Below are 25,755 nucleotides of genomic sequence, written 5' to 3'. Positions count from 1 at the left end.
ATATAGCTTAACTCCTTATTTACTTGATAGAGTTTTAAAATGCCTCAAATAGATTTAGGATATGTCAAGTAGGGGTTCAGAATATGTAAGTAGGTGTTTAAAAAATACTGAAGTTGTCAAGTAGGTGTTATGTACTGTAGCTGTTTAATTTATTTGGTTATGTATTGTAGGTGTTTAGGTTTTTTGTTGTTTGTGTTTTTGTCATGTGTTGTAGATATTTTTGTTATGTGTTGTAGGAGTTTAGCTTATTTGTTGTATGTATTTATATTATGTGAGGTATGAGTTTATGTTATGTGGTGTAGGTGATTAGATTATTTGGTGTAAGAATTTATATTATGTGCTGTAAATGTTTATATGTCTACTTCAGTATACAAAATACCTACTAAAAAATTGTAATAGGTGTTTTGTTAAATCCGTGCGTGTAATAGGTATTTTTTAAATGATAATAGACTTACATAAATAATATAGTTATGTATTCAGTTGGTTTCTTGAGAGATCGTCTTTTTGAGAGACGTTTCTCAGGCCCAACCCATTAAAGCTTAATTAAATTAAAATTTAATATTAAACTCACCAAATTAGAGATGATCCCTCAAAGAGACGGTCTCTTTGTGGTATTCTTTTTACATTATAAAGAAATCATTGTTACGATTATGTAATGTATATTTATAATTAATGATTTGATCTAACCTTCAATAAGGAGTTCCTTTAAAGTTGAGCATATGCCAAATGACGTGTCCAATTTTTTAATATTTTTTCGGACACGCGGACACGGCTAGGACACACGACGGACACGTCAAGGGACACGGCAAGGGACACGTGTCTTTTTAAAAAAAAATTGAAAATACTAAAAAAAAAAAAAGTAATAAACTCCTCTGACCTCTCACTTACTCTCATCTCAAATCTCACTTTCACTTACTGGACTCACGCATTCCATTTTTCCATTTCCCTCCCTCTCAAATCTCAATTCCCTCTCACTCCTCTAACCCTAAAAATTCTACGGCTGCTCCTCCACCACGCCACCGCCACCGACGGCTTCACTGAGTGGTGCTGTGGTCTGCTCCTCCCTCAAATACTCGACGGCTGCACAGCGCTTCCCTAAAAATCGATTTTTTTGATTTTGTTTCAGGTATTTTCAATCTTTATCCTAAATCCTAATATTAATCTTGTTCTAATCTTTAATCTTAGTGTTAATCTTAAATTTATAATCTTGTTGAGTTGTTGTTTTAACATTTATTTTTACTGTGATGGAATTTGATTACTGAAATTTGATTTAGGACTGTATTGTATTAACGTATTGTATTGTATTGGTCTATTAATGTATTGTATAGTATTGTATTGTGATGAATTTGATTTAGGACTGTGATGAATTTGATTACTGGAATCCTAATATTAACGTATTGTATGTTGTATTGTATTGTATTGTATTGTAAATTAAGATGTTACTGTGATGGATATTTGATTTCAATCTGATTACTGTGATGGACTGTGATGGAATTTGATTACTAGTATTGTATTGTATTGGTTGTGGTTGTTTATAAATCTTGATGGAATTACTGTGATGGAATTTGATTACTGGAATTTGATGGAATTTATAAATCTTTAATTTTGGTTGTTTATAAACCTATTTATTTGGTTTTCTTTGATTTGGTTTGTATGACTATTTTTAAATACTCCTGTTGTTTATTTGGTACTTATTTGAATGTTATGTGAGTTTTATATTTTTAAAGTGTTTATTTACAAATATCAAATGAAAGATTGTAAAATTATCTTTAATTTGATATATTTATTATATTACCATTTACGTGTCCCCGTGTCCGCCATTTTTAAGTTGGCGTTTTCCCGTACCCGTGTCGTGTCCGTGTCCGTGTCCGTGTCCGTTTTAGTGCAACCTAGATGCCCATTGAAGAGGTAAGGAAGTGCCGTATATGAGTGGAGTATTAGACTTTAAAGAAGTCAAAGCCTCTATAGTATTTAATACTCCCTCCTATTCAGTTTATGTATCCCATTTTCTTTTATTGTCAAGTCACCTTAATTATCCCATTTCTATTTTTGGTATGGATTTTTGACTATGTCCTTAGTAACTTTATCCTATTTTTAATTATACCCTCCATTACCCATACTAATTTTCTTCCCTTATATTAAAAACTCATAATACCACTCTTTTTCCTACCCTTAGGATCCCACTTTTGACTCTCCTTAAAATCCGTGAAAAGTCAAATGAGACTCCTAAAGTGAATATGAGGGAGTATAATATTACACGTTAAATACTTCTTTTAACCTCCTAGGGTTTAATCTTGTAAGGAAATCTAATTACTTTCTTTTTTAAACCGAAGGAAAGAGGATCACAACCACCATTTTCTCATAAAAATATAGAATACAGGCTAAAGAATACTTTCTCTATAGCCACAATCAAATAATTTGACTTCTCTAGTTTAGAGATCCTTATGTGCCATATTAGGACCTCATGTCCACCATAATTACCTTTTATATTTCTTATTATCACCGGAGGTTCCCGCACTACCTTCGGTATACCCTTGGGCTATGTTTGTTCCTTGTGAAAGCTCAACACCATCCACTTAAAAAATCAACTGATTTCGAGTTAAAGGTCATTTAAAAGGATCTGAAACATATATCCAACAAGAAGATTTTTGGCCGAGCTTAAAAATTGTTTGTTATCACCTCAACATTTTGAGCAGAACAATTTAACGCTAGAATGAAAGCTTTAAATTTCTTTCGAATTTTAGTATACTTTTCATTTCTCACTACAATGGGCAAAGGCAATACTATCAAGCACACTAGAGAAGAAAAGAGTCTACCAAGAATAGCAACACTAATATGGGTTAAGAAGAAAGCCTTCCCCATCAAATCCCCTAATGAGAGGAGACAAGACAATCTTCCATCGGGTGAAAAAAGGAATGATCTAATCTGAAGCCCATAATTATAGGAAATGTTCTGAGCATGTTAAACATTTTTAATCTGAAAAATTAAGGGCTCAATATTAAATTTTGTGGTATATGTTGTGCGCTTAAAGATACAAAGTTATTAGAAAATTTCATAATTTTTGAAACTGCACTGGGCAGTTAAAAAATTATCGAATTTTACTCCGCCATGCCCAAAAGTTAGGGACAGAAGTATCCAATGCCATAACTTCCCCTAAGCTAAACAGTTCTTTTAAGTAACAAAGAAGGTAAAGAATAGAGTGTAACATTTGGGAAATTAATATTTTTAGACGAGTAAGTTTAAGAGAATTATCAGTGCGAGAATGATCTTAAATACACATGACATTAAATATTCCCAATTTAATTTCTCTTCATTTCCTTTCTTTTTTTTTTAAAAAAAAAAAACCCGATATTGACCTTCTTCTTCCTTCTCCCTTACTTTAAAATCCGAAACCCGACATTCCCTTACATCAAACCCTTAATTCTTTTCATGCTTCAAATCTGAATCCATGGACTCATTCTCATCGGCATAATCGAAGACAACGCGCATTACTCCTCAATTCTCTTCTTCCTCGGATCTTCGAAGGATTTGGGCTGTCAGTTGATTTTGCTCTCTTTTGTGATTTTTTTTAAGGTAAATGATCGATTCTTCAACATTCTTGGTTGTTTGTATAAATTATGTCTAATTGATCCTTCTTTCTCACTCATTTTTGAATTCAAACCACAAGGAGTGATATAGAAGCCGAAATTTTCCTCCCTTGCCTTTGAATTCTGCCGAAATTAGGGGGGAAAGAATGAGTTTCAATCCTGTTGATTAGGCACCAAATTCAAACCGAGAATCAAGCATTTAATCTGATTTTCTTTTCGTTTCTTGTAGCTGCAACAGAAGGTAATCGTTCTTGCTTTCCTTTTCTGTTTATAAATAATTGTACTCTTAGCTTATTCATATACTTTCACTTGTATAACCTTTTATTCATGTGTTAAACCCTAAATGTTTTTGAATCTTGGAATGTATATGAGTTAGTTAGATGAGTTCTTAATTGGAAAACTTATGGGAAATGTGTTATTAGTGAGTTATGTGATGATGAGAATTTAAGTGTGGATTATGATTTTAGTAGTAGATCATTCGAATGATTTAGTTGTGGTTAGTTCAGTGTTCTTGGAAGTAATATTAACCTTTTCAAATTATGGTAATGGTTAAATGTTGATTGATTGGTTGTTCTTGAAAGTATCTAGGGTTCGTGTGGAAATTATTAGCTGAATGGATAAATTAGCTGCGTTCTGTCTTGATAATTTGTTAATCTTGTTTGGTTTCTTGGTTTTGAGTTTAAATGAACATAGAAGTGTTCAAATTGGAATACAAAGGGAATTTTGGAGACGAATGGTCTTTACAAGAATATAAGCTAGTCTAAAGTAAAGTATATACATTTTGATGATATTGGGGTTGAAGTTAGAGCTTGCGCAATCTTTGAAATGAGAAATATTAGAATAGAAGTTGGAGCTAAGGTGCGTTCTTAGGAGGAGATGCGATGAGCTATTGTGACGGCCCGGTTTAAGTGACTCGAAAATTCATATGAAAAATACGAATTCCGGTCCACTTTTCGGACTCTAGAGAAAAGTCTCCTCTAGGATCGTCAATGTTCCGTCGATAAAGAAATATAATTAAAACAGGAAAAAAAAAATAGTACCAACGTGAAAGAAATAAGTTAGCGGAAGTTCTTACGTACAACTCGAGAGCCTAAAGGCCTCTAGATAAACTAAATAAAATAGGCGAAAATGAAAAGAAAGCAACACCTTCTCTTGTTACATGATTCGGAGTTATTTCTACTCATAATCTAATTACAAAAGAAAGAAGCATAGTCTTGATGATTACGGGTTCTAAGTCGAGACCCCACTCCAGTCCCCACCTGCAATCAACCTACTAGTCGTCGTGTGACAACACGCAGTAGGTTCCAAAGAAACAATCCAATACACGTCAGAGACTTCATACAAATGTCAACCAGGTGGAATACAAACAATGTGTTTATCCTAGCATGCATAGGCTCTAATACATTCATTATTAGATAATTCCAACTTGTAACATAGCCCGTCCTGTTCGGGTCGTTCAAGTATAAATCCAATCCTTTTGGAGGAATACACTTGAGAGAGTTAATCCCAAGGCAACCACCGACCTAAGACGTTGCCCGTCCTGTTTGGGTCGTCAAAGGCAAAAGTATCCATACCCCCATGGTGACCGTAATGATCCAAAACTGCCATGGGAACAATAATTGTAATAATCCAAACCAAAACGTTAACCCCTTTGGGTAACATAATACAACCAAAACGTTAATCCCTTTGGGTAACAAACACATAAATCCTCAATTTCCAATTAACTTCTTTCAAATTATTTGAAGTGTTTAATCCTTATGTGATTTACAATGCCTCGATTAGAAATGAAATAACACTACTTGTAGAACCATATAAACAGTATGATCTAAGCGTGTACCTTGAAGCGCTGCCAACAAACGAAGTTTAATCACGATAGAAATTTCGCCCTCTTATGTATCGAGGTCCTAAATAACACACACACAAAACGATCACGTATTAGAACGTGTTTACACATTTAATCTATTTCATACTACTAAGATATTACAAGGACTTGATAATTTTAAATGTTTTCATCCAATACCCAATAGTTCCAAACTTTAAATTTTAACCAGAAACTTAAACGGACAATTCGGACAGTTTAGAAAATTCAAATGGAAAATCCGACTTCACCATTGCGTCCGGAACGCGTCTATTATCTTGGGTACCAAATTTCATAATTTCTAACATCCAATTACTATTTTTAATTATTTTAAGCGTTTAACGAGTTTTTAACGCATCGGTACATAAAACAACGGAACACGACTAACGTTTCCGGATCGGCACCATTACCAGGGCAGAAACTGCTGCTGCCTGAAATTATTATTATTATTATTATTATTATTTTACATATATACATTATTCAAATTATTAACCCTTTTAATCTCATGACCAAAATAGATTTAACAAATCCAATATCCACAACTACTAAGATAAAACAGACGAGACCAATTTTTTTTTTTCTTATCACACAACCACTTGATATTTCCACACATATATTAATACACAAAACCTAATCAACAAAGCATAAAAGCCATCAAATAAAAAGAAACATGTCCATCCACAAGATCCTTCAAGAACCTTAAAATCTCATAAATTTTGATAACTAAATTAAATACTTAATTCTCTTAACAAATTAAAATTTTGTATAGAATCATAAATCAAGACACACACACACACACACACACACAAACACACGCACGCACACACACACACACACACACACACACACACACACATATATATATATATATATATACATTCCTTCAAATAAATCAAATTTTGCTAAAGGATTTATAAATTCTTGGATGACTACATTACTTGATCCATACCATTTAAATTTCTTCTAACAAATTGAAATTTTGTTAGAGAAATACAAATCATAAAGAAATTTATTTAAATATCAATATAACTTAATTCTTATAACAAATTTAAATTTTGCTAAAGAATATAAATCAAGAAAGGTTTTTTTTTTTTTTTAATTTTTAATAAAAGGAACATAACTTAATCCTTTTAACAAATCAAAGTTTATTAAAGGATTATTAGAGAAAATTACATATAGATAAAAATATACTCAATCCTCCTAAAAGTCATAGGATATCATCACACATAAAATATAATTCATCTTAGAAATCTTGTATATAAAATTTATAATTAACAATTCAATAAAACTTACCCCTTTGATCAAAAGATTGGATGGAACAACAAATTTTTATTTTCTTTGAAGTGAGCCGAAACAAGAGGGAAAAAGGGAGAATTTTTCTGAATTTTTGTGTTCAATTGAAAAGCTAGAATGGTGAAGAATTCAAATAAAGCTTAAGGATTAATAGGCAATTAAAACAATGAACTTAATGTGCCATAATACACACTTATGAGAGGAGTTACAAGACTCCTCCCCTACTCCAAGACAACCGGCCACCCCTTTCCTCTTCCCCTAATTTTTTATTTTTTTTAATTAATTAATTAATTAGGTAATTATTATATTATTGTTAAAATAGAAAAGAAACGCCACACGATAACATCGTACGCGATAAAATGCGTTACCGTTAAAATTTAACTTACTTTATTTCTTATAATTATCTATGTAAATAATATAATTTAATAATACTTATTTATTTTATTTTATTATATTTTCTTTTTAAACCCGATAAATTATGGGGTGTTACAGCTATATAAACCTACTTGTAGTATGGTATACTTTGTTGTGATGCTATATTTGTTATGCTTCAGGAGGCGATATCATCGAGGAGCCCTTCCAGTGATCGCGGAGTACCAGACTTAGCTTCTTGAAGCGTTTTTTTTGGTGAGTAGTAGCAGTCCCTGAAAGGGTCTGGCTAGACTACATTCTTGAAAATAAACTTTAAACTAAAAATCTTTTGAAATTGGAAACTACTGAGACAAATGTTGTTGTGAATGCTTATGTTGATATTATGATATGGTCAATGGATCGGACTTGCGAGCTGGTCATTGACGGAGTTGAGGAACATTGTTCCCTGCTCCCTGTTTTTGAAGCGAATTGTCATTCAGATATTGACTAGCTTCACCTGAGAGCGACATAGCCTTAGAGCTATGGGGCACCTCTCAAACTAGACTCCATGTGCACACATAGATCTAGAAAACTGATGTTGCTTTTAAACCTATGATTTGAATTACTGCGTTTTGTTGTTTGGATTGTTACTTCTCATTCAGTTTAATCTGACCTTCTATTGTTTCCAACTTTTAGTTTGTCTACAGATCGAAACTAGTCGGGAATAATGGACTAGCGGAGGTGATTAGAGGTTCTAAGGATGTATATTGAGCTGAGCACTTAGAAATTTGTAGTTTTGTATTAGGATTTTGGATAAATGTGAACCAAATTGGGAGGGTTCAATTATGATTCACACAAGGAGCAAGAATGAAGAGCAAAGCAATGAGGCATATTCCATCAATAAGACAGAATCAACAACGGAAAACGAAGAATAGAAGCTCAAAGCAATAGCAAAACAAAGTCAGACAGAAACTTGCAAACAGCTGACCTTGCAGGTCTCTTCCAGATCAACCAGAAAAGGTTCAGTTTCCATGGAAGATAGATTTGGAATCTTGGTACTTGGAACCTTGTACCTTGGCCCAAGGACATTACTATTCATCATTAACAACCCATGGAAATCAATGGTGAAGTTCAGCCACTCAACAGCAACTACATATCAGGGTTGGGCTGAAACTGATGACCAGCTGACCTTGAGGACTTGTGCTAGAACGAGTCTAGACTCCTTGGGGGACTCTAAGGGTAGATTTAGAATCTTTGCACTTGGATTTACCTACTATGATTCAAGTTTACTATTAACAACCATTGGAAGATCCCTAAACAAGTGGATGAAGGCCACCCACTCAACAGCTGGTGCAGAACAGTACAAAACTGATCTTATGACCAGGACACCTTGTGAGACTTGGTTTGAGCGCATCATCTGACCTACAGGACCACCAAGGATGGAAATGGAATCTCTACACTAGGAACTTGCTTTCAGGACTCTTAGTGGCCATCATCTACCTTTGGAAGAGCACAATAAGTTGAGTGAAAGGTCACATGTTCGATAGTTGTCTGTCAGAATATCAGTTTTTAACTTAGCTTGTTTTTTTCATGTTTTAATGTGCACATGTTTGGCACGTGCTCCCTTATGACCGTTATTGTTAGTTAGACGTGTCATTAGCCTTCTCATTGTATTTCCCTCGTCCCATATTCCTATATATAGATGGCCTTAGCCTTGTAAACATCCAAGTTTGATTAATAAAAAAAAAATCAGAAAATTCACTAAGTGTGTTTTTCTTTCAATTGCTGTGCAATTGGGTTACTAAGGGCCAGTTTGCCCTTCATTGTTGTGCGTGTTCTTGTGTGTTCATCAAGACACCACTCCTACCTATCCAAGAACACTGAAAACTCCATCGTAGGTCGAAGGAGGAAGCCTAGGATTGCGTTGATTCGAAGCCTGGCAGTCTAGTTCATGTCAAAGCGTTCTGTGCATCAGTCTTGGAATACCCTTCATTTCGTATTAAATCCGATTTCATGCGTAATTTCTTCAACCACCACGCGTACTTGGATCAAAATGTAAATTTGATTTGGTTGTGTTGGTTATATCGGACTTGTAGAGAATTGTATGATTATCATGTGTTTTGGTTAGATGTTTGTTTTGAGATATAGCTGAGTTAGTTACGTTAAAGAGGTGGTGACCCCTTTACTCAAGTTTTGGAAGTGTGATTTCAATTTATTGGGAAATGAACCCCGTGATGACCCTGTTTACTCAGTCAACGGTAAATCGAGTTGTTACATAGAGTTTCAAGAGGGAGAGAGAAGAGGTAAATATACTAATTTGTTACTTGTTAGCTTTGTCATGTATAACTAGAATATTTATACTACATGCAATACATTTTGGTAACTCATTAATGATCATATATGCAATAGCATCTATGTTAATATTGCTGATAACATGTTACAACTAGGGTACAACTTTTTTTTGAGATTAACTAGGGTACAACTTAATACGGACATAGTAAAACTAAGGTATAATTTGGTTTTGTTTTTGTTTTTTTTATTTTTATGTTATAATTAAAAATCATATTCGGTTTGACAGACTAGATTTTGAAAGTAAATTTTATTCATTTTTGCTAAACTACAACAGTTATATTAAAATCACTTTTGAGTTTCTATAGTTTTCATTTTTAAAAACTTTTCTTTAATAACTCAATAACTAAAAGTGGTTGTTCACTCATAAGTATAGTATAGATTTAGCTTTAATATGGTCATACTAAGGATATCGGCCTTATTTTGTGAAATCTGATAATATTTTATTTTGTGAAATCTGATAATACTTTTATACTAAGCTTGACGAATATAACCAAATTCAATTCATACTCAACCCATAGATAAAAACATTACATATATTGACTTTCATGATCCAATTTAAATTTGTTTTAGACTTACATAGATAATAATTTAAAGATTTAATTCTTATCTTTCGAGATCTAATAATTTTGGATCAAGGGTCTTAATCCAATTAAAAAGAAAAAATTATCCTGAATAATCTCATATATTACCCATTTAATATGAATTTGTATAACAAATTTATTTTTTGTTTTTTAAAATAAAAACGTTAAACACAAATTTTTGTATGAGATGGTCGCAATGTAAGACATTCTCCATACATGGGTTGAATAGTCAACTAAAACAATTATTAGCATACGAGCACCATGAGGTCGTCTCAGTGAAGACGGTATCGGGTATCTAAACCTAATAAAATTAAAAAAACATAACAAACTCCGAAATTGTAGCATTGGGGAGGCTAATCTTATGACCATGATCCATCTAACCATTTAAGTCCAGCATTAGAATTCTAGAACCATCTCTGCAGCAGCCATTACTCACCCTCAAAACTTCGTTATCAAAAAAAGAAGTTTCTAGGGTTTCATTATCCTCTTCAATTATTCCATCTCACTCTCTCCCTTTCTCTACCTCATTGTTTTAATTCTACACTAACATTTTCAGCCCATCACTTGAACAGGTACTTTTGCTTACATTTCAATTGAAAAGCTTCAATTTTACCATTTATTGATAGAAATGGTTGTATTACTTGTTATGTTTTCAATTGTGCTAATGGCTTCATCGATTTCCGAGCTAGAATCAAATTCGGGGTTGTAATTTTAGTGTACGCAGTTCATTGTTAGTGGATTGATGGGGTTTTTGCGCTAAATTCGAATTTTCGGTAGTATGTTTGAATCTGCATTTCATTCTTGCTAGTGGGTTGATGTCATTATTTGCTGAATTGGTTTGTAACTCAATAATGAAAACAGTAAAATGGCAGCAGCACAAATTACAGCAGCTACTGTATCAAGCAGGAGTGTGCCTACTTTTGAAGGGCTTAGGTCTTCATCAGTTAAGATTGCTGCATTTGTGCCTTTGAGGCAAGGACTTAACCAGAGGGTTTTTCGACCTGTTGTTGTTAAAGCTGCTACTGTTGTTGCTCCCAAGGTACTTTTACTTCATTTTGATTTAAGTCCTCTTTTTTGATAATTTTTTGTTTGCTTTTAATTTTGAAATTACTTTTGTTGTTGTCACCAAATCACGACATTTGTTACGAAGGGTTCATCAGAAAAAAAAAATGTTAGTTTTATTATCATGAATGGGTAAGGTTGGGTGATCCGATCTTTCCAAATCCAAACCCCACTCTAGTGGGAGCTGCTTAATGACATAGGGTTAATGTAATGTTGTTATGGAATGATTTTCTTATTGTCACCAGGTCGTTTGTATATAGTTGTGAATTATGATATCATTTTAGTTGTTCTTAATAAAAACGTCGTCTTGGACTGATGGTTGCAATCATAGTGTTAAAACGAGGCCGCATCACATCGTCTTGGCTGCGTTGTAAAAGTTTTCAAACTAAACGAATTGATATTTCCTGTGTTGTGATTAAGGTGTAAAAATATTGTGTTTTGGGCCGTATCACTCCTATTACCTCATCACCATTTTATTACCAAGATCGCAACTGTTACCGCATTTTTACACTATGGTTGTAATAGTGCCTTTTTTGGATTATTTAGTGTTTTGTTTACATTGGTGTTGCTGAATAAGATTTGAGTTATGAATACTTTGCTTGAATGCTTGATATTGGTGATTGAGTTGGATGGAGTCTACCATATGTATAGCACCATAATACAGTTCAGTTATAGTTTATTGTGTGTGTGTGATGGTTTTGCAGTTGTCTCGGCCTATATTTAGGTCATGAAAATTTTAAGTTCTATACGATTCGGTCACGGTATGGTGATGCCAACAAAATTTTGCAACATAAGCTGTCCATAAAAATATGAATTTGTTATAATCTCATTTGAATTTGGTCTTTTAATTCTATGTTTTTGAAGTTCTTACTGTGAAGCCACTGAATTCTCCAATTATAGGCAGCTTCTTGTGATTCACATTTTTGCAAGGGAAAGTCTTTATGGTGCCCTTTTGAGTGAAATGTTGTATTGAGGTCTCTCATTTTATTTTCTTGGGGTCATGGGTATCTTGCTCTCTGAAGGAAATGATCTTCCGGACTAAGTTTAATTTTGTTCTAAATAAGCACACTACTTAATTCTTATGTGTTTTTCCATCACTTGCACTCTAAGATAGTTTCATACTTGACAAGTTCAGTAAAGTGTGGTTCATTTGCTATTATGTTATTTCAGTTCTAATTATTTGAGCTGTGTTTAGGTTAGTTTCAATCAGCCCTATTATATTGAGGAAATTGTGTTCTGGTTCTAAGTGCCAATCCATATATCTCTTCTATGTCATCCCTAAGGAGGTCATTGTATTAATATATTAAGTTTTCGTTAATATATTAAACTGATACGTTACGCTTATAATTCTTAGGAAATACTATAATGGTGTTTGTGACTTATGAGAGTTTAACTAGGATGAGATGGTTATCTATTTTTGCTACTAGAACAAAACTCAATTTGAAGCATTCTATTTAGGGATGACTGCCATGAAGGTAGACGGTTTTAAGCCACTGATATTTGTTTGAAGGTCATTCTTTCTACGAAGATGCCTTGATCAGCTTTATAAAGATGTCTTTGATCAGTTGCAATACCACTTCATGTTCAAAGCAATGCACTGTTGCTGCTTTTAAGGGCATATAACAAGAGTAGTCCTGAGCCCTCTTCTCTATACATTTCGTGGTGCGGATGATTGATCCTGATTGATGAAATTCTTGATCCCGAGTTTCTACCATTTGGACTTTTTTTACTGTAGTAGACTGTCTGTTGTTGCTGAAGTCAGTAGTTGCTCTTTGGTCTTGAAATATGTGGATATTTTATGGATCTGTATTGTAAGAATGTCATTGATGGATTTAAAGTTCCATCCAGTTTCGAAATATGTTGCATTTTCTCTACACATTTTGACTGCTGTTCTTTCTCAAAATATACTTCTATAATGAAGTGTTATAAATTGATGAAACAGAGAGTATCGGTGTAATGCCAACTACTGTTGTGAAGGATAAAAATGGTGTTATTGGATGGCATTACGATAACAAATAAATGAATAAATTTGCGTGGATACAAACCGATAAGATTATCTATAAATGGCTACAAATTACAATAATTAATATAAAATGAAAATTAACAGAGCTGGTACTAACTGGATAATTGCTTGAATAGTATACGTCTGTTAAGCCTCTGGCTGATAGAGTGTTGATCAAGATCAAGGAAGCTGAGGAGGCAACATCTGGTGGAATTTTGCTTCCTACAACAGCTCTATCGAAGCCCCAATCCGGTGAAGTTGTAGCTGTTGGAGAAGGAAGGACAGTGGGGAAGAACAAAATAGAAATTGGTGTCAAGGTAATCCTTTAGTGGGAAATTTTTTTAGTGCTACGACATACATCTGCTGGTTGACCAGTATTTCCATATCCACTTTCTTTTGGCAGACTGGTACCCAGGTAGTGTATTCCAAGTATGCAGGGACTGAACTTGCGTTTAATGGGTCAAACCATTTGCTACTTAAGGAAGACGACATTGTTGGTATTCTTGAAACAGATGATATCAAGGATATTAAACCTCTGAATGAGAGAGTCCTTATCAAGGTCAGTCTTTAATGTTCATGTCATTTTATGTTGTTATTGATCACTTCCTAGAATTTATATCTCTTTAGCTTTCTGGATTCTACACATATACTTGACTTGATAAATAGCTAACTGTTGAAGTCATTATTTTTGTGTAATTTATAGAGAAGCCATTGTTTTCTTCCAATGTAATATTAGTATGGAAGATTCATATTGGAATTTTGTGTGTGGAGAAACCATGGAATCAAAATTCGATCTTTACGTTATGGAACGGCTGTTATGTAAAGTGTTTGAGAGTTACCGCGATGTTAACTCTTGTCTTATAATGATGCTTGAAATTTTTTGCTGTCAAAATGATGCGTTGACCCTTACGTAACTTGTATTTACAATGTTATTTGTCGAGAAGTAGTTAAATAGTTATAGAAAATTTTCTTCTGCCATTTCCCTGAATTGTAGAAAAGGTTCTATCTTCTCTCAATTAAAATTTCATTGATACCCATTAACTTTTATTATTACTATCAGTTAAACTATAACTATCTAGAATATTAATCATCAAACAAAATAATTAACTAATAAATTTATTGATTATCCTCTTAAAGTTCTTTATATAGTGCAATTACAGTAGACATGGGCTTATTATTGCATAATAATATTAGTTTGAAAACAAAATTGCCGCTATAAGTTCAAAACTCCCCTGATGTGATTTTTTCTCCCCTAAAAATTCACCCCATTTTGGTCGCGATTGTGCTATTACTTCGTCAAAGTCATTTTTCGCGACGCAGCCATTGTTTCGGCAATGCATAAGTAACTGCGTTTTTTTCCCATGGGGGAATCATCAATCAATAATCATAGGATTTTTTTGGGGGAAGTTACTAAATGTTGATCTATGCTAGTTGGAGTGTTGAACCCTCCATCTCACCTCAAGTGCCATGTTCTTGACATTTCAAAGATGGGTATGAGACTGGAACATACCCCTTTTGTATTTTTCGCAAAATAGACAAATTTAAGACTTTTCAAGTCAATTTCCTAGTCTGAGTTTTGTAGAGGCAGATAGGAAATAATTGCCTGAACATGTTATACTCGGCTCTAACTGGGCAGTTGGCATTTTAGGATTTCGATGCGGATTCAATTATTGTTAAGCTGGGTCGAAAAAATAGTGCAGTTAAAAGAGTTGAATGGATTTTTAGAAGGAAAAGTACCAAATTTTTTACTTGGTCCATTTATGCCACATTTGTATAGGTTAAGACTTAAGAGGTGTGGGAGTTATATTTTAACTACTAGTTATGACCTTGTTTGTTTATATGGACATTAGTTTTTTTGTTTTTCACTTGGGTTTAGGCCTTAAGGTAGGGATTAAAAATACATCAACGCCTGATCAGAACTCTACTAATAGTGATAAAATCAATTTTAAGTTTTGGCTTTTAAGGAAACTTTTCGAAAAATTGCTATCGTTTTGCTCCTCACTGGTTGGATTCGTGTCCTGGTAGTTGAATTCTCAACTTGCCATTATGACTATGTTTGCTTATAGACTTTTTTTTTTTTGCTTTCTATTGACTTATAGTAGAGATAAAAAAAACCGTTTTAATCACAATTCATTGGCTTTCGAGTATTATTTACTGTGATTTCTCCTTGTTTTACAATAGGGATTAATACTGAAGACTTAAGACCCCTCTCTTGATGCCTACTTGTTCCTCCTTGCTAGTAATGAAGATAATTTATTCTGTATGAACTTAACTTTCAGTTTATCATAATTCATACCAAATATAGGATAGCACTTGCATCGTATTCTTAACATGGAATTGGGCATTTTAATCCCTCATGCTGAATATCCATAAACGATTGCAAGTATTCTTCCTCCTATTCACTTGGGATGGATGGCACAAATGCACAAGTAACTATTGCGTGTTCCATATATTTTTTTGTGCTTCTTTTCTCATTCGCTGATTTGGATTTGCTGGTAAAAGCTGAACACTTCACTTACAATTGGGTATAAAAATTCTAGGTTGCCGAGGCTGAAGACAAAACCGCTGGAGGTTTACTATTGACAGAAGCATCTAAGGAGAAGCCCTCAGTTGGCACTGTAACAACCATTTCTCATTTCTCCGATTTTAGATGCCTTTCTTATTCTCCCTTTTTACATGCTCTCTGATCATATACAACAATTTAACTGTGTAATAGGTAATTGCTGTTGGACCTGGTCCACTGGACGAGGAAGGTAACAGAAAACCGTTGTTGGTTGCAGCAGGAAACACAGTGATGTATTCCAAGTATGCCGGAAATGAGTTCAAGGGTAAAGATGGTTCTGACTATATAGTGCTTAGGGCATCCGATGTCATGGCTGTGCTCTCTTAGTTGCAGATCGCAGAAGCTTTTGTAGAAGGGATGTTTAGGTGCTAATGATTTTTGTAGCAATTTGCAGGGAAATCGAAGCGTTTATTACTAACTCGGTGCTCATATAGTCGTTTTTGATATTTATGATTGTTGAATGTATTTTCGCTTCGATTATGTATTCTTGAACGTGAGGATCGAATTATCTATAACGTGAAGAGTTCGTAATTGAATATTGTTTGAGTATCAATGAATATCATTGGCTCCTTTTCTGTGGCTCTACATGAAGAAAATAAAAAGGAAAACGGAAATTAATCAAAATTATATTTCTCAAAATCATGTTTACACTAATCTGAAAAGTTTCATTAAACTCAACTATACCTAAAATTCCATTGTTTGCCAACAGAAAAACAGCTTTACCTAGGCTACCGAAAATCTTGATGAGCTACATAGCATTTACATAAATATTGAAAGTGTTACAAAAGGTCGCAAGAAAACGACTACATCTATCACAACACTAGCTTTACAATTAGGTTGCAAGAAAACAAATCGGGTGGCGATGCCGATGGCGCAAGATAAACCAGGTCCATGCTTTACCTAACGGGCCGATAGTTTATCTTCCCGCTCCTAGCTCCATTCTGGTACTACATTATGCAGAAGACTAATGACGGAAACTCAGCTCCTAAAAAGAAATATAAGTTAACATTGACGTGCTGTAGTTACGCATGCTGTAGTTAACATAGAAGTGTTGTAAGTGCAAAATACACCATCCAGCTCGATGGTGCATCAGTAATTGTATGCTTCAGCCAGAGATTTCTCGGGCATTTTTTGGTCTGGACTTTATGTGGAATGTCTGAACATGAAATCCTATCGATTGAATGAGGCAGCAGATTGGTCATCATAGTGTCCTCTCCATGCATTGCCGCTGTCGGTACCACTAGAAGCTTGGTTAGGGATCGGCCCGTTACCCAAATCACCGTCTAAACTCATCTGCTGCACCTCAACACATGATAGTATCTTTATGCTCTGAACACAATTCACGAATTCACTGCCATTGAGAAAAGAGAATGTTAAGCCGAAAGGCGTAAGATGAATAAATAACAAATTCTGAAAATAGGAAAAGCGTCGAAGCCTTATTCCACTTACTCCCACGGATCATCTCCGACCAATAGAATGTCATTTTCATGATCTACATAGACCAGTTTCCACTCTGATCTTTGAAGATCCTCAAGTTGTCCTTCGATACCGAACATACGAGCAAGGTCACATCTAAGCTCATCATATCCCTTGTAACGGGTGACGTCAATGGATCTACCAACTGAGCCACGCTTTTGCACCTTTTGACAAGTTAATTCATAGCAGAAACGGTTAATAACCAAGGACATAGATCCATCAATCTATACCATAAAACAGCATATCCAACATTCCTACAGACTAAAAAATTCACACATGCTAGTAAAACTCGTACAACATGGAATAACATGAGATACTAGAATATAATATATAGGTGATTTTCCCATCGGAAAAAAAAAGAAACTCGCTACCACATCTACTTTATTATCAAATACACGGATACGTGTCCAAGTGTTCCACCTAATATTTTATGTAAAAAAAACATAGTTTTGAACCAAATGAAGTGATACATATGTCCAAGTGTCAAGGATCGCCTACAGTAGAGTCGAGAGCCCAAATAGCAAAGGATATGGATAAATGCATGTCAAGTAACCATATTACACTAGCGCCTGTTTGGTTATTGGTATTAAACGGTTATGTGAATAATTTGTAGTATAAATTTTCATGGTATGTATCATGTGATTCCCATGGTAATCAAAACATAAAAAAAATTTCCATAATTTTCCATTATGGCCTAATGCCACATTTTCAAATGTTAATGGATTGAAATGAATTTTGTGAAGAAAATGAGATTGTTGAGGGAGAACAAGCATCTTCATTAAACTTGTCAAGAGATATTCTTAACAAAATTTTACTAATTTTTCATTACCATTCCCATCCTTTAAAACCGACAACCAAACAGGCTTTTCATTACCATTCTCATCCTTTAATACCAACAACCAAACGAGCCGTGGGAGGAGTTAAGTACAAATATGTGTTTGTGCATCATGAAACTAGAATCACATAATATGGATGCACCATACTTGAATAATAGTCAACAAACACAGATCATCACCCCAGACACAAACAGAATTGCTATATGCTGTTTATACAAGAGATAGGAAGATAATCGTTGTCGTCAAGTAATATCTGTATCTATACAATTCTGTCCTACAAACTATAACATTCCTGCATTATACAACCAACCATAGATATAAACCATAAGCAGAACTACTAACCTTTGTATATGTCCTCATACGTTGTTGAGTCTGGTTCGGCCATATCCCACCACCCAAAACAGCAGTATCATTAATTGCTGCTATATCATTCGAACACCCTGACTTGAACGGGATATTTGGAATCCCAAATGGCTGAGAAGTCATTGCAGCAGCTGACAATTCTGTTTCGATGTCTGTAGGGCCGTTATTGTAATTAGAAAACAAATTATGGAGCTCCTTTCCTGTGTCAAATCCCCTAGACAACAAGGTTTCCGGTGTCAAAGCATCCATGCCCGTTGAAAGAGGAAGATTATTCCTTGGGTGAGACTGCACATCACCATCCAATCCAAAGCTCGGAAGGGATAAATTTTGTTGAAATCCACTCAAGTCCAACCCGTATGAAGTGACAGAAGAGGATGCTTCTAATGGATCAGTGATGATGCCATTGATTCTTGGCGCCTCTATTACTTTTGAGCTTTGAATCTCATTCTTGATCCTAATATCAGACTTCTCTTGAAGATCTTGCACCAAGCTTCTATTGGGCTCAACGATGGAATGATCAACTAACAAGTTCCGCCCAGGCTGATTCCGGGTTAAAAAGCTTGAATGAGGAACCTGGCAGTTATTTGTGGACGGTGATGTAGAGCACGATGGAGCATCTCCATTGGTCGGGCCAGATATAGATCTTACTATCCCACTTGTTCTCTGCATCCCCTGATTTTGGACTGCTGTTATTGGAGTAGAATTCACAAGCGCGGATGTGGGAATAGTGCTAACACCCACTTGTTGTGGCTGATACTGCATTAACGGATGCTGCGGTAAAATTTGGTTTTGCTGAGCAATACGAAGTTGGGATGTCACTTGAGGCTGGACCTGAGGACTCGTGGACGACATCAAAGGGTGTGATTTCTGATGATGCTGTTGATGTTGCTGCAGTTGTTGCTGCTCTGCCTGAGGTTGCTGCTGTAATTTTTGCAGCAGTTGAAGTTGAAGCTGATGCTCAGAGAGGTTCTGTAGGACAGGCGGCCTCTGTGACAGGCTCTCTTGAAGTAACGGCTGTGAAGGCTGCTGCAATTGTACTTGCAGCTGCTGATGTCTCTGCACAACATTAGCTTGCTGTTCTGTTTGTTGCTGAAACTGCGTATCTGGCGGTAATGATGTTAGTGTAGAGTCTTTATTGGATGAAATATTTGGTGGGGTCTGGTTATTTACTCCTAGCACCGGCAGGTGATGAAGCTGACTGTAAATGTGAGGCTGAGGCAAATTCTGACTTAAATTCTGGCTAGGTGAAGCAAGACCACTGTTTACAAATGTCGATTGCGTTATTTGCTGCTTTTGTGGTGCTGGTTGTTGCTGCTGCAATTGTTGCTTCGGCAGCTGTTGTTGCTGCTGCGGCTGCGAGGTAAGAGGACTCTGCAGCAATTGCTGTAGCTGCTGCTGCTGGGACCAGGATGCAGGTTGCTGCTGTACCTGACTCATTTGATTTTGTTGGACGGCTTTATTGAACTGAAGATTCGGCATAGACAGAGATGGAGCTTGGAAGTTCAACAACTTGGACGGATCATCGACACCCAGGCTGCCGTGCAAGGCAGATGCTGTATGCATGGATGAGAAATTTCCGGCCTGCGCACCAGGAAACTGGTTATTTTGTTGCATGCTCATCCACTGGACCAGACTCAAGCCGGGAAATATTGAGTTAGGCATGTCTTTCATGCCAAAGGCATCACCAAGCCAAGGCATACCAGTCTTAAACAGGCTCTCCAGGTCGGACTCGTCATCTGTGAAACACAACCTCTGTTGATCAATCATATGAGAATTTTGACGAGTTATTATTGCGGCAAACTAATAATTTAACAGCATACCTGGCATCCCTGGCTGCTTAGGGAACTTTGGTCTGAAAAATGGCGGGGGACATATGTAGAAAGGTGTGACAACGGGCTCAATATCCCAAATGGAAACTCGACTTGGTCTCTCCCCAGTTGTAGATTCATCCCAGCCAACCTATCAATGAGACAATTGTTAGTCATTTATCAAAGAGTAACATTAAGGTTCAAATTTGCAAGAAAAAAGCAAACGACCAATAAAAGAGGAAACAAAAGGTTGAGATCGGACAAGACAAATAAAAATGGAGAAGCACATGACAACCCTCATATGCACATCCTCAAGAATAAAAAATGCTGAAAATGAGGTTGTTACGTTACATAATAGTTGCTTTATAAAGGATTCAAACTTACTGAAAAACCCCGTTATGTAACCTGTGATTTAAAATCATGGAGGAACAACCATCATATGATGTTATTCCAACATGGTATCCATTATATTCTTTCTCTAAACGTGTATTAGGCTCTAAAACACCTATTATAAGCTTTAATTTAAATATAAGTTCAAGAAAACTTGATATATTAGATAAAATGTATTTTTGAAGTTAAAATTTCACATATCGATGTCAGCGAAACGAGTTGTAACACCATGAGGCGCCACGTCTGCAACATCGCATCCATCACTGAAATCGCAATGATTTTTGCCTTATAGAGATTTAGTAGTACCTGAAGGTTACGCCACTGAGAGTTTTTCCATCGCAGAGGATCAAGGTCACTGATGCCTGTTATTGTACCCATGTACCTACGTACCCCACACTCCTCAGTTTCAAACATCATCCTGAATCGCATTCCGAGAGAAACTTGGGAGTATAGTGCTTTATTATACTTAGCCAAGGGAACTACAAACTCAGCTGGACTAGCCCTGTAATGTCCGTCAATCACCGAGATCATTCTCGAAACACATTAAAGAACGAGGGAAAACTTAAGCCGTGTCTATAGTAAAATACCTCGGATTATAAAAAATTGTGAATGGACTGTTATTACTAGCAGCATGAGCTGCAGCGGCAAGAATTCCGATATGCATGCTGTCACTAGATATAACAGATGAAGCAAGGGCAGGCTGCTGTCTGTTTGCACGCCGTATACCTAATTGAAGATGTGATTTTTCATCTCTACAGCAATAAGAGAAAGTATAAGTTTAGAAATAACTACTACGATGTCAAAGTCTTAATCCCAACATGCAGAGTTGGCTACACGAACGAAAGCAAAACAATATGAGAGATCGTTGGTAACAATTCCAATGATTATCCACATAACTACAATTCATTTCTATAAAAATACATGTTAAAAAATTATTTTTTCTTTGTGAACGAACATGAACATGCCGATACCTTACGAAGAGAACAGAATCACCAGCAAATAATCTCTTAGAGCTGACAAAAACACTCCATCCTGTAGTCAACAAATGTCTTTTTGGCTGGCCTGAAATTGACAAGGTTCAAAATTAAGGAATTCACATCCTTACAGGTTTTCAGCAGAATATGAACTAACAGATAGTCTATGGGGGTGTTTGGGAAAATAGCTTATTGCACAATTTTAGCTCACTTTGATACATTTAGAGGGTTGGGTGGTCAAACCAGTCAATGCTAATATTCGGTAAATTAGTTGGTTGAAACAACTTATTGTTATGAATAAGCTGTTTTTTAACAAGCTGCTTATAGCAGCAGGTTCAAAATCAACTAGTCAAACCATCTAATAAAATTAGCTAGTCAAATCAGCCCTTGTTCAGTTGTTTGCCAAACACCACCTCCATATATCTAGTAATGCAATGGTTATGAAGTTCAGCTATGTACACACTACACAGTCCAAGGATCCAAAATATATTCTTACCCTTTTTTACAATTGGATTTGTTAACCAATAAAAGCTCATTACAAACAACACCTGGAGTGGAAGGAAGATACATATGTTTAAAGTTTGTTCAAAGTTTAGAACATCTGTAACGCTTTGAGGTAATGGAATGTTGTGTGTTGTATTGTTGAAACGCTTTGCTTTTACAATTTTCAAATGTTTAAACCCGAGATTCATTTAATCCAGTCAATAGATGATTCTGATCTAAAATCAAAACTATGATTTTTGATGGACCATGAAGAAACAATGAGATGCAATACTTCAACAAAGATAAGATGCCGACTCCAGAACTAAGCATACCTCGATATATATGTCGAAAGGTCCATGCTTGGCCGTGTAAATCTTTAGCCATTAGCTCTTGAGCAGGAGGTTGCATAGAGAAATCCTATCCATAGTCTTTCAGGTAAGCACAATAATAAGGTAGTGAAAAAATGGTAAGCATTTTACTAATTCTTTGATCATTTAAACTTAACTCACCAACGGAGGAAAAATCTTATCAGCAGCTCGACGAGGAACAGAAAATCCCCCATGTGTGCTTGTGTCACTAGCTGTTAGAGTTTTGCAGAAGAACTCGGCAGGCTGCCTGCTTTGTTTAAGAGCCAACTCAGATTGAAGCAAAGCTTCCCTATCATACTGCAGCATGGTAGGAACAATTTCAAAATCTAGGAAAGAAAAATAAAAAACCGAATAATCAATGGCCATACCTTATTAACAGGTTGAAGAGTCATTTGTGCATACACCTCATCGGTTTCTGGATCGGCCTGGTATATTATGGGAACAGAATAAAACATGAGACACTACCAACATGTAAATCGAAAAAAGAACAACCATCTGTAACAAATGGCATCCAGTTCCATTGACAAAATAGTTAGTGTGCCAAATTCCATAAAGCATCTACTTGCATCTACTTAAGGAGTTTTCGGCAAGTATAATAATAGATTGAATCAGTGTCACATGATTCACTAATCTCCTCGCGAATCGAGAAAAGCGAATTATGGTCGGTTTTGGGCTATTCTTTGGCAAATTTGAGCGAATCGCGAATTTGAAAAGCGAATTAGCTAGCGAATTTTGTTACACTGGATGGAATCACCGGTAATGAATATACATCACCAGACGAATTTTTTCCACATAAAATATACATCACCACACGGGTTAACGTAAAGGAAATTGAATTTATGAAAAACACATATTCAAGGACGAAGCTCTATAGCTACAGACATATGCATAGATTCTCTTTACAAAACTGACCAATACCGCAATTTATAACCGCCTACCAAACAGCCAATAACCTCACACCATCATAAACTGAAAAAGACGGGCGAAGATTAACAGCAATCCAAAGCTCAAGAAGGATAGCAACTTTTCATTCAAATAAAAGGAGGTACAATATGGTGAGAAATATGAATACTTCCATACATGTAATGTGACATTGTGGAGCATGCAAATCAACTTAGATGGAAGATTTGGATAGCTTGGAATGCCATCAGTCTCCTTTTGCATAGAAGCTGCTACCTATAATCACCAAGATTGTAGAATAATGTTTTGTTAGTAATAAAAACTTCGCATTCACGACATAGCTAACGTGAGGAAAATGACATACTTGCTCGCTATGGCCTTGTGGAAAGTAAACAACAAGACTTCCAACAGGAGGCACAGCAACAAGCGGTCCAGCACAGGCATGCCACAACTCTGAATTTATAGCTTTTCCCTCTAATATTCAACAAACATAGAGTTAAGAGAATGGTCAACATAGGACACCTAAAAGCAGGTAATTTCACAACCTGAACACTGATGTCAAAAAAACCAAATCAACTAAAAGTTTAAGCTGATGGTTGAAACCCCATCATATCTTATATACTCTATCTTACCCCTAAACAAACTAGATGCATGGATGCAACATAGGCTCTCTCATAACCAGCGCTAAATAGTCTACTTGAAGTAATAAGAGGTGGATCAAATTCGAAACTATAACCTTCCGTCACGTTGGCTTCTGATATGATGTCAAGAAACCAACTCAACAAAAACTTACACTTTTATTTGAGTTGGTTATTTGACAAAACCCAGAAAACCCATAAAGAGAATTACAACAGTAAGTAACTTGGAAAAAAAAAACCCAGATATATTACAAATTACAAAAATCAATACCTATGATACACATATCTTGTAAATTGGAAACAGTTAGATATATTGATAAACATAGAAGTATTCTATTAGCAAAGAAATAATAATGGCTAGAGGTATTGAAAAAGATAGATGAAAGCAGGAGTTTCAGGGCTCCTTTAGAGTTGCAAGTGGAACAAAAATGTCAACTTCAATCTTTATCCTGTTATTGATTATGCTCTCCTTTTTTCTTTCTTTCTTTCTGTTTTATTTTGAATTTTCTTTTTATTTTCTCCTTATTTTGGATGGATTATGTTCTTTTATGCTTCAGGATATATGCAAACAACAAAGGTAAGCACAAAGCCAAAATATTGATGCCAAGCACCAAAAAGATAAAATACTTTTGCTAATCAAAATAAAAAGGGCTTATAATTTTAAATAAATATTTGGGAAATTATATTCCAAATAAATCACCACAGAAATTCAATCAAACCATCAACAAAACTATCACCCAAAATCTTGCAAAAAATGAAATTTTGGGAAATTATAATTCCAAATAAAAACAAGATTAAACCCAACTCAATAAAAATATCAAACAATAAAAAGAAATAATAAATTATTATTAAAATTAAGCTTCATCACCTTCTCCAGAGTGAGCAATGACACCATTTGTAGGAGCTTTCATGATTGCAAAAACCCACTTTCAACAATCAAACCCACAAAATAATTACCCAAAAAAATAATCTTTTTCTTCTTTACTACAATTTTAAACAGAAAACAATCAAACCCAGCATTGTTTTCACCATTCCAATCATATTAATCACTAATTTAAGCTCAATTTACACAACCATTTCAGCTCCAGTTTCATCAAAATCAACCCAACAAAATACCCAATTAATGGATAGAAGCTACTCCAAAGATCAAGGAGATCAGAAGCTTCTTCAACCAATCAAATTGAAGTGATAATAACTTCAAACTTCATTAAATAGCAATAAAATTAAAACCCACTTCTTTGAATCACATATTCCTCAAAAAAGAGTGGTAAAACTATAAATAGTCAAAAATTTAAAAAATCAGTTAAAAATAAAGAATCTTGTTGGGTAGGAAAGGAGTGATTTTTAGTTCAAGATAGAGTTTTAGAAGAAAAAGAAACGGTAATTCCATAGAGGGAGGAGAAAAATATCTGATTATTGTAAGATTAAGGAAAAAGAGAAAAAATTGGGAAAGGAAATGGAAAAAAGGTTTTGAAGTAGTACTAGAAAATAAGGGGGGAAGAAGCCGACATTCAACAGACTGGAACAGGTCGGAGGTCCCTCCACTACTCTACTCTTTAGTTTTTCTCATTTTATTTTTAGTTAATATAAATAATTATAAATATGAAAAATTTCTAATCATGGTCGTAATTTGTAAATCATCATAAAAAGACAAAAATAAATATCAATATAGTAAACAAAACAAAAAAGGATAAAATAAAATCCTAAAAGTCTCATCCTATCAAATTCTTGGGTAATTTATCAATATTACAAATCACCGTTATTTACGTAGGCTACCTCATATAAATATATAGGTCGTGGGAATAAAAAGACACTACAAATTAAACGATAATTGTTGTGTGCGACGGTTTTATTGAGAAAATGTTTTATA

General features: G+C 35.0%; 2 protein-coding genes across 5 annotated transcripts; one reads left to right on the top strand and one right to left on the bottom strand.

The window, feature by feature from the left end:
* Positions 1 to 10,365: 10,365 nt before the first annotated feature.
* Positions 10,366 to 16,219, top strand: LOC130824540 (20 kDa chaperonin, chloroplastic-like). Its single transcript, XM_057689593.1, has 6 exons — positions 10,366 to 10,594; positions 10,884 to 11,061; positions 13,224 to 13,403; positions 13,490 to 13,645; positions 15,627 to 15,704; positions 15,803 to 16,219. Exons 2-6 carry the CDS (start codon positions 10,888 to 10,890, stop codon positions 15,974 to 15,976), a joined length of 762 nt encoding a protein of 253 aa, XP_057545576.1. The 5' UTR covers positions 10,366 to 10,594; positions 10,884 to 10,887; the 3' UTR covers positions 15,977 to 16,219.
* Positions 16,220 to 16,245: 26 nt separating this feature from the next.
* LOC130824538 (auxin response factor 19-like) lies at positions 16,246 to 25,447 on the bottom strand. 4 transcript variants are annotated; one of them, XM_057689590.1, is made up of 13 exons: positions 24,157 to 25,447; positions 23,612 to 23,721; positions 23,428 to 23,523; positions 22,716 to 22,772; positions 22,489 to 22,644; positions 22,312 to 22,396; positions 21,494 to 21,584; positions 21,110 to 21,274; positions 20,829 to 21,024; positions 20,145 to 20,283; positions 18,304 to 20,060; positions 17,099 to 17,289; positions 16,246 to 17,000 (listed from the first exon to the last, which is right to left on the bottom strand). In XM_057689590.1, exons 1-13 carry the CDS (start codon positions 24,167 to 24,169, stop codon positions 16,820 to 16,822), a joined length of 3,237 nt encoding a protein of 1,078 aa, XP_057545573.1. In that variant the 5' UTR covers positions 24,170 to 25,447; the 3' UTR covers positions 16,246 to 16,819. The 4 variants fall into 4 exon arrangements, with proteins under 4 accessions (XP_057545573.1, XP_057545572.1, XP_057545574.1 ...); XM_057689589.1 differs by having other exon boundaries at positions 24,754 to 25,447; XM_057689591.1 differs by lacking the exon at positions 24,157 to 25,447 and adding an exon at positions 23,880 to 24,150.
* Positions 25,448 to 25,755: the final 308 nt, after the last annotated feature.

Source organism: Amaranthus tricolor, chromosome 9 (genome assembly GCF_026212465.1).
Source record: "Amaranthus tricolor cultivar Red isolate AtriRed21 chromosome 9, ASM2621246v1, whole genome shotgun sequence".
In the NCBI taxonomy this organism is placed as follows: Eukaryota; Viridiplantae; Streptophyta; class Magnoliopsida; order Caryophyllales; family Amaranthaceae; genus Amaranthus; species Amaranthus tricolor.
Note: the sequence above shows the minus strand (reverse complement) of the source record. Positions and strands in the feature narration are given on the sequence as shown.

Excerpts from the sequence above, each read along its gene's own strand:
- LOC130824540 (XM_057689593.1), top strand. The coding sequence starts at position 10,888 with ATGGCAGCAGCACAAATTACAGCAGCTACTGTATCAAGCAGGAGTGTG. Across the intron at positions 13,646-15,626 it reads ATGAGAGAGTCCTTATCAAG|GTTGCCGAGGCTGAAGACAA; the intron begins GTCAGTCTTTAA and ends TAAAAATTCTAG. Across the intron at positions 15,705-15,802 it reads AGAAGCCCTCAGTTGGCACT|GTAATTGCTGTTGGACCTGG; the intron begins GTAACAACCATT and ends ACTGTGTAATAG.
- LOC130824538 (XM_057689589.1), bottom strand. The coding sequence starts at position 24,796 with ATGAAAGCTCCTACAAATGGTGTCATTGCTCACTCTGGAGAAG. Across the intron at positions 21,275-21,493 it reads GATTCTGTTCTCTTCGTAAG|AGATGAAAAATCACATCTTC; the intron begins GTATCGGCATGT and ends TTATTGCTGTAG. Across the intron at positions 17,001-17,098 it reads GTCGGAGATGATCCGTGGGA|TGAATTCGTGAATTGTGTTC; the intron begins GTAAGTGGAATA and ends TCTCAATGGCAG.